The 9,003-nt window shown below is 50.5% G+C and overlaps 1 protein-coding gene across 1 annotated transcript; it reads left to right on the top strand.

Annotated features, from left to right (window-relative positions):
- The first annotated feature begins 2,319 nt into the window (after positions 1 to 2,319).
- On the top strand, positions 2,320 to 8,524 carry LOC102933972 (interleukin-1 beta). Its single transcript, XM_007066017.4, has 7 exons — positions 2,320 to 2,396; positions 3,072 to 3,140; positions 3,434 to 3,482; positions 4,192 to 4,402; positions 5,445 to 5,615; positions 6,278 to 6,423; positions 7,128 to 8,524. The coding sequence occupies exons 2-7, from the start codon at positions 3,094 to 3,096 to the stop codon at positions 7,338 to 7,340; spliced, it is 837 nt and encodes a 278-aa protein (XP_007066079.1). The 5' UTR covers positions 2,320 to 2,396; positions 3,072 to 3,093; the 3' UTR covers positions 7,341 to 8,524.
- Positions 8,525 to 9,003: the final 479 nt, after the last annotated feature.

Here is a 9,003-nt window from a genome sequence, read left to right as displayed (position 1 = left end):
GCCAGTTCCCCCTCCCCTCAGCTGGGACCCTTTTGGGGGCCCCCAGAAAAATAATTACCCAAGCAGAAACCCACCGCAGGGTGGAGGAAGCCTGGAGCCCTGGCAGAAGCCACAGGGTGGGCGGGGGAAGCCACAGCACCCTGACCCTGGTACCCGACAGAAGTGCTGGGCAGGCAGGCGGGGTGAGGGAAGCCCCAGCGTGGCTGTGGCCCCAGGACTGCAGGAGCTTTCGTTCCCTGCCACGGCCTCAGGGCTCTGGGAACTCTCACTCCCCGCTGTGGCCCTGGGACTGTGGCGGGGGGTGGAGTGTCTCCAGTTTTGGGGCTGGGGTGGAGGGCAGGGGGGCAGAAAGGAGCAAGGGTCACAGGGTCCTAGAACCTGGGCTCCAGGCCGAGCCCAGACTTCTACACTGCAATTAAACAGCCCTTTAGCCTGCACCGTGTGAGCCCAAGTCAGCTGGCCTGGGGAAAGCTGGGGTGTCTAATTGCAGCATAGACATACCCGAAGGCTACTGATGAAAATTTGTCTATATAAGAGTCCGGGAGGGGCTGGGGGAGGGGCGGGATGTTAATTAGTATTATTTATTCTGCACCCATTTCCTTGCCTTAAATTTTCTTCATGGTAAGGTCCTTCTCCCACCTCCCAAGCATTTCAGCACACTAGACTTAGCAGAGACTGGGCCTGACCCTGAATGGAGCCGACTGCTCGCAATTTGAGCTGAACGAATAGTTGTTTTTTCAGTTCGGTGTCTGAACAGACAAATCCGAAAAAGAAAATTTGGTTTGTTTATAACCGGGTCTGAATTTGTTGGGGGGTTTCTCGCCAAGTCAAAAAACTGGAGAAATTTGGTTTAGGTGACTGTTTGTTCGGATCAGCATTTTGAAACGCATTTCAAATCCTAAAAATATTTTTGACATTTTTCCATTTAAAAATGTCATTTTTGATTTGACACTTAGTTTCAAACTGCACAACACCTTCAAAAGATGATCCGGGGAAGTTACATTCCTAAGTCTGCTAGGCTCCAAAAATCATGGAGTGAATAAAGACTCTAGATTTATGGGTCATTTCAACAATCTGTAACCCAGGAACTCTTCTTTTTCCTATGACTTTGGAGGTATTGATTGCCCACTTCACCTTGAATGTTCTCTTGCAACGTGTGTTAACTCCTTAACTGTTCCACCTTTGTATTAGCTGTGACGTTCTAGGTGCCGTTCCCAGACCTAAAGAAGAGCTCTCTGTAAACTCAGACCTTGTCACTTTCAGCAGCAGAAGTTATGGCTTCAGCCACCTTGTGTCTCTCATATCCTGGGACCAACCCAGCAAGCGCAACACTCCAGACAAGTTTCAAAAATGTCATTTCAAAATAGTTCATCTCAGGTTGTTTTGTCTAAATGAAAAGTTTTGACATTTCCAAAATGTTTGTTCTCAGTTTTTTCTGTGAAACTGTTCCCCAAACTCAACCTGAATTGATGTCCCAAAAAGTGCATTTTTTGGTTAATTTACTTTTTGCCAAAAAAAGCTTCCCCTAGCCATACACACAGTTCTTCCTGGAGTTAATGAAAACTGCCAGCGCTCAGCTGCACCCAGGACTGGACCTCCCACTTGTAGCAGTGAATCTTGCTAACAATCATGCTCTGGCGGTGTAGTAAGGTGGGTAGGCTCCACCGGCCTCCTGGCAAACAGGGTTAAACGTCTTGTCCTAGGCAGAGCCGCATCTTCTGCAGTGATTACCGAGAGATTCAGCTAGCAGATCATTCAGAGCAAGCCTATGTGACCAGTAGGCGGGTATGCTGGCGGACTGAAGAGACAGGAGGCAGTGCGTCTTCTCTGGGAATAGAAACATTAGCAGGAAAGGGACTCAAGGAGCTTGCCACGACTGAAGTGAGATGGCATCCTCATCATGTTCCTGGTTTGGACTGGGAGGAAACCTGAGGGCTTGCCTGGGCCACAGTGAAATTTCTTGGGGCAGAATTCGCCCCCCGATAGAGAGACAGCATAATGTCTATGTCCCACATCTGTCCAAAGGGCTGAAGTGGGACATATGTGGGGCATAGACCTCATGGAATTGAAGTGCAGTGGGGACAGTTTTCATCCTTCATTTGCATGCTCCTTTGCCGGGGCAGGGGTGTCTCCTTCTCAGGCCAGGTTAGTTTCTCAGTATTGATCACTGAGTTTCCTTTTTTCCTGTACTTCACCCACTTGTGAAATTTACAAGAATATCTTTATGTCCCCATATCTCTGGGGAAGTTCCCAGCTAAACCACACCTTCTTCCTCTTCTGCCCTCTATATCACGCTCCTCCATCAGCTACAAGGAACCAGTCAACACTGAGACACTCAAAGAGAGAGACAGAGATCAGTCCTCCAGTAGGAAGGGCCAGCGGCACGCATCACACAGGTATTGTGCTCAGAGCTCATTTGCAGCTGGCAATATCAAGCTGGCACTTGGGGTTGGGAGTTCCTGATCAGCAGACATTGCTGATTTAAGAGGCAGCCTCGCCTGCAGTGGAGGCATATAGAAATACATGGCATGCTGTTTTAGAAGAGCTTTGTAATAGATGGTGCAAACCATATTTGGGGCTTTGAACTCAGGTACAGCTTGATTCTCAGAGGTGCTGAGCTGAAATCATTGGGAGCTGCAAGCGCTCGGCATCTCTGACAGATATTTGTTTTTAAAGACTAGCTGGCATGCAATATCTATCAATCCTTGGTCGATCAATTGATCTACAGGGCGATCCAGCTGGCTTGCTTGCTTTCACAGTACGTTCTCACCTAGATACAGATTTATTTCTCTTCTCACCATAGTGTCCAAATAGCAAGCATATCAATTCACCCTATTATTACAGCAAATAAGCACGTTACCTTCATTTGAAGTCTTGCCAATATTCCTGTTCCCAGGTGTTCTGCCACCAGCTCCCTGGCTTTATTGCTACAAGGACAGATTCAGCGGTGGCATAAGGGGACACACGTCTGACTGATTTCAGTGGCCTGTATGTTAGTCTCTCTTTCTCCATGGCTGGCTGTAAGTGCACAGGGTGCAAGGGTGAACATCTTTGGTTTTTTCCCCTCTTAGGTTTCATAAGCGAGAAGCAGCTATGGCAGCCGTTCCTGATGTGCAGGAGGAGTTGATGGAGTTCTGCAGGTAACCCTGGATTTACTGACTCCCCATGTTCTAGGGTCTCAGAGCTGGGGATTCTTGCTGGAGTTTCTCCGTGAAATTCACCCCAATGCAAAGAAACAGCACGAGGCCTAGGTACTGCTTAAGGCCAGCTTCAGCCCAAACCAGCATAGCAATGCCAGCAAATCTTTGTTGTGTTAAGTCTCCTTAGCTTACGATAGTGTAAATGCCTTCGCCACTCGTCCTGAACCTGTAACTGCTGTAGAATCTCTTCTTTGGGGAATAACTGGCTTTGTTTGTTTGTCCCTCGCTTACAGTGTGAACGATGAACAGTTCTACGAAGTCGACCACCCCTACTTGGGGAAGGTAAGGATCGGTGTCTCAGTCCAACAGCCCTTCCTGGGGATTTTATACCCTGGTGAAAGAGGGGTCAGGCCCCAGTTAGCTCCCACGTGATAGTGGGATAGTGTCCTCCTTGGGCCTAGGGGCCATGGAATGTCTGGCCCAGTGAAACTGCATGACTGAGTGAATGCAGAGAGCAGGGCTATAGCAAAAGCATGTCCAGCAGCAGCTGGCATTGACCCTGGGCCTGTCTGGCTACCTGCTGTTAGCGTCCCCTCACCATTCAGCCCCCACCCTCCAGGGGAAAGCGAAGGAGGCTGGCTTGCAATCAGTGGTGGTGCTGGCTAGGCGGGTGGCAAGTGGCCAGGATTGCTGGGGGATGGTTTGCTCCAGTCTCCCTGGATCCATCAATCTAGAAGCCACCTTGAGGGACACGGGCAGATGCTTCTCCTGTCACCTGCTGGGGAGAAATAGGGGGCAGGGGATTCGCGGCTCACACTGGGGGCCACTGGCCCATTGGCATCAGTGAAGTCATGTTTCACCCATGGGTGCTCTCAGCACAGAACAGGCACTGACAGGAGCCCTGGGGTGGATCTGAGAGGAGATTCCTACCACTGGTCTGCCTCATGGAGGGGGAAGACCCTGGCTCGGCCTTGGCGGCTGCTGAGGCTAAAGCAGCTCTTACGGGAGGGTGGGGCAGCAGCTTGTTTCACAGTGCTTTCCTTGCCCACAGAGCTCCAACCAAGGCTCGAGCCCCTGCTCCCTGTCCCAGAGCTGCTCAGCCTGCGACCTGGGCATCCAGTTGCAGTTCACAGAGCAGACCTCTCCCAAGGTCTTCCGCAGATCCGTGGTGCTGGTGATCGCCACAGAGAAGATGAAGAAGGCATTGAAAGCAAGACCATTCACGGATGATGATTTGACAGGCATCTTCGATACTGTCTTCGGTACGGCCCCAGGGGATCTCTGGAGCTAAGTGACCCCATCCAAGGGTTGGGGCTGAGGGGGGACACACAAGGGGCTTTGGAGCCCCACTAATGCCAGCTCTGTGCGTCGGGGGGCAAGTCTCGAGCTAGAGAGCTACCAAAGGCATTTACATGACACCAGATTGTCTAAGGCTCAGATCCTCAAAGGTATTGAAATCAATGCGAGTTAGGTGCCTCATAGCTTTAGGCCCTGGGCCTGAACATCTCACAATCTTTAATGCCTTTATCCCACAGTACCCCTGTGGGGCTGGGCTATTCTCCACATTCTACACTTGGGGAAACTGAGGCACCGATGGACAAAGTGACATGCCCACGGTCACACAGGAAGTCAGTGGCAGAGCAGGGAACTGAACCCAGGTCTGCTAAGGTCTAGGCTAGTGCCCTAACCATGGGACCTGTCCAAGTGCATTCCCCTCACTCAGCCTTAAGTTTCGCCACCAATGCAATGGAGCTGATGGTCAAGTGTTTTGAGATGGATGGTTGAGAACAGCAGAGTCTGATTGTTACCAGTTCATTCCCCCTGCCTCCCAGCAGGAGCACCGGGTGTATGAGACCTGGTTCCTGGAAGGGTGAGAGGTCAAGTCCCTTGGATAGGGAAGGGGTGGCCAATATGACCCTTTGCTCCAGTCAGGGAAAGGCGCCCATCGCTGTGGGTCACAGGCAGCTCTTCAGTCCCCAGCAGCTACCAGGCTCTCAGCAAATACTTTAACTGAGTGTTGCCGCAAACTCACAGCTGCCAGGAACTCCGCAGTGAGAACCAAGGCAGGACTCCAACCCCTGACCCCACAGCACAGGCCCTGCCACTAAGGAAAAGGGGGAATCCCCATTAGCTGTTAGCTGTACAGGGCCTATGACACACATCTTGGCAATGTTGATTAAATCACAAACACACCGATCAGTTCCTTGCATTCTGAGTCACTCTGGGGACCATGTGCAGGAGAGGCGAGCATGGGCTCAGAGAATGCCAGTAGATATTAACCCTTGTTCGCATTCTTGTTTTCAGAGACCATCTCGTTCGAGAGTCACAATGTCACCCACACGGTGGATTCCATCTACCGCTACTTCAGATCCATCTCTTACGAAATTCGGGACACTGACCAGAAGTGCTTCAAGCTGGAGGCTCCCGCCCAGCTGGTGGCAATGCATTTGCAAGGCCCCAGCATCACACACCAAGGTAAGAACTGGACAATACCCGAGCATCAGCCCAAACCTTCACCCAAAATGCTAGCCTAACCTTTGACTTTCCCCCGATGAAGGACCCAAATCCCTGGCACTCTCCCATGCACTCTGCTCATCTGTTTTTGGGCTACATTATTTCTAATCTGGGTGATACCAGAAGCCCCCTGAGAAACCTCATCTGATGAAGTTTCCAGGCTGGATCAGTTTTCACAGCTCTGGTTTCCCATCTCAACTGGCCCTGAGAACATCCAGGCCAATCACAGAGATAGCCAGGCCATGCCAATCTCTTATTAAAGGCCAGGGTGGTCCCCCAGGCAATCCCAAGAGAGGGCCCTTCCTCTGTGTTGAACTCCTTGCTCCTCACACCTGCCAAAGCAGCTGGTCTGAATCCTGTACTCAGGTCCCTGATTTCCACCTGGGGCCGCTGGACTGGAGAATCTGAGCTTTTGTACGTTCCAAGCCCCCAGTGAGACACCAGGGGAACCCTGGGGGCGTACACGCTGCATGGCTTTGGCCCAGGACATTCTGAACACATGGCAAGGAAGCTTGTGGAGTGGCTCCCCTAGTTAGCTCCTGGCGCTGGCTGCATCTCTCCCCGCAGAATGCAGACAGCCGTTCTCTGTGCCGTTGCTGATTCCGTATTTCCCCGTCTTGCAGTGAAGTTAAACATGGCTCTCTATAGACCGAAAAGCGGCACAAGCAACCAGAGCTCCATGAGGTTTCCGGTCGCTCTGGGCATCAAGGGGAGAAGTCTCTACCTGTCCTGTGTGCAAAATGGCCAGCAGCCGGTGCTGCAGCTGGAGGTAAGGGGGCGGGGGTGTTCCGGGCTCAGGCATCTGCTTTGCCACTCGCTTTCTGAGAAACCAAGAGCCGCCCACTCAGGAAGTAAAGTGGGTTTCTGCTCGGAGGAGGGTTTGTGGTCTCCACGGGCATTCTCTCTTTGTCACGCCAGCGCCCCAGCAATGTTGCCAGCCCTATAAACCACCGCTGGGCCCTGCAAGCTGAGTGGGGATCCGTCTGCCTCATGCGCCAGCCACAGCGATAAAGCTTGCAAAGCCAGAGCTTAGTAAATCGTTCTGTGGATGATGCAGGAGCCAGGCTCGATTCCAGCTCCTGCAGGGCTAATGGGCTACTCTACTCCTGCTAGCAGATCGGACCGGGACTCACCCTGGCTCTGATCAGGCCCCCACATGTTGTGGGATCACCCAGTACCTGAACCCATCGCTTCCACTTCTCCCTTCCCCCTGGGTGAGAACTAGTATAATTCCAGGCTGCCTGGGGGGCATTCCCAGCTTCCAGCAGCACTGGATATCTGTGGATGCCAACCCCAGAGCTCCCTGCCCAGTCCTCTTCCCCAGGCAATCTAAGCAGCAGTGTAGGGCAATGGGTAGCGCACTGGAGTGGGAACCAGGAGAGCTCTTCCTGCTAGACCCAGTTAGAAAGAGAGGCCTGGCGTAGCTCTCTCCTTTGGCCTCTCTTTCTAACCGGGCTGCCCTTTGTGCCACAGGAGGCCGATATCCTGAAGGATGTTGACGGAGCCGAGCTGGAGCGCTTCATCTTCTACAAGGTGGAAAACGAGAGCACGGCCCAGTTCGAGTCAGCCGCCCACCGCGGCTGGTACATCTGCACCTCCCCCCAGAACAACCAGCCCGTTGGCATCACCAACCGGCTTGGGGAAGTGTTCATCACCAACTACTTCCTCACCCAGTCCAAGCACTGAGCACACATCCCAAACCGGCAGTTACTGGTTTCAGCAGAATCTTTGTATGTACTAAGTACATGGGGGAATGGTTGTATTTATGAGTGAGCCCTGGCTCATGGCTCAGAACGTGACTGTAACACATCTCTAACATGTATGTATTGTGTCTTTCTGTTTGCTTTGTGCCCTGCCCTATCCTTGAGCATGGGCCAGTGGGTCTGATCCAGCTCCAGCATCTAGAATTAACCTCTTACTGGCGTGAGAGCTCTATATTAGAGCCCTCTTTATTAGAGGCTTATCTTAGTGGCTGTCTCTTCTCTCCCACCTTCCACAGCTTTGGTGACCAAGCTAAGGCCGATGGCCCCTGGCTTGTGGATCGGCCCCGGCTTGTGGATCTCCCCCAGACCCACTTTAACCTCTCCTTTCTCATAAGCTTTATCAGCCCAACCATGCAGATTTGCGGGGGTGGTTTCCATTCTGCGTTGCGGGATCATTGTATATTAATTTCATGTAAATTATCTGTGCTGTACCCGGAGGGCCTCATTAATTATTATTGTTCATATCACACCATCAGGCCCCGATTCTGCAAACACTCAGGCACAGCTCCACAAAGATATGTAGGCTCCTAACTCCCACTGGCAGTTCGGTGCCTAAATACCTTTGCGGAGCCAGGCCTTAGAGACTTGGGTAAAGTTACTCAATTGGTTGCAGGACCCAGCTGCGTTAGGAATTTGTCCCCTATGCCCTATGGAAACCGGCCCTTTGCCCATGAGTTTAAAGCAGCAAGACTAAGGCTTTTTATTGTGTCTCTTCAGCTCATGATATTAAAACACTGTGGGATTTAATTATTAACCGATCTAAATTATTAACCAATCAGGATGTTTTTTACTATGTAAGTAACTGATTGTAGTTCAGAAAAGAATAATACTTGATCAGTCATTTTGCTGTGAGACTAATATACACATACATTAAATAATATAAATATTAGAGACGGAGGAATGGCCATCATCATGCAGCGTGATTTTTTTTTCTGTAAACATGCTATTGTGTTGTTTTAATTCAAAATTAAGTTGCTCTAACTATTTCACTGTTGGTAACTTCTGTTAACATGTTAATTATAAATGAGGGTATTTTTGGAATTTATTTATTGATCAATTTAATATTGCTGGCCTGATTTTTAATAAACAAATCTGTATTGGTGATCACATTGTTCTGCTTGTAACTTTTGTTGCCTGTGTGCATGGCAGTCAACAAATTGGGTCGGACCGGAAGTCAAAGAAAATCCTGTTTCCCAGCTATTTTCATAGAATCATAGAAACATAGACTATCAGGGTTGGAAGGGACCTCAGGAGGTCATCTAGTCCAACCCCTGCTCAAAGCAGGACCAATCCCCAACTAAATCATCCCAGCCAGGTCTTTATCAAGCCTGACCTTAAAAACCTCTAAGGAAGGAGATTCCACCACCTCCCTAGGTAACGCATTGCAGTGTTTCACCACCCTCCTAGTGAAAAAGTTTTTCCTAATATCCAGCCTAAATCTCCCACACTGCAACTTGAGACCATTACTCCTTATTCTGTCATCAGCTACCACTGAGAACAGTCTAGAGCCATCCTCTTTGGAACCCCCTTTCAGGTAGTTGAAAGCAGCTATCAAATCCCCCCTCACTCTTCTCTTCTGCAGACTA

This window comes from Chelonia mydas, chromosome 26 (genome assembly GCF_015237465.2).
Source record: "Chelonia mydas isolate rCheMyd1 chromosome 26, rCheMyd1.pri.v2, whole genome shotgun sequence".
Taxonomy (NCBI): Eukaryota; Metazoa; Chordata; order Testudines; family Cheloniidae; genus Chelonia; species Chelonia mydas.
This window is presented reverse-complemented; position numbering and strand designations above follow the sequence as displayed.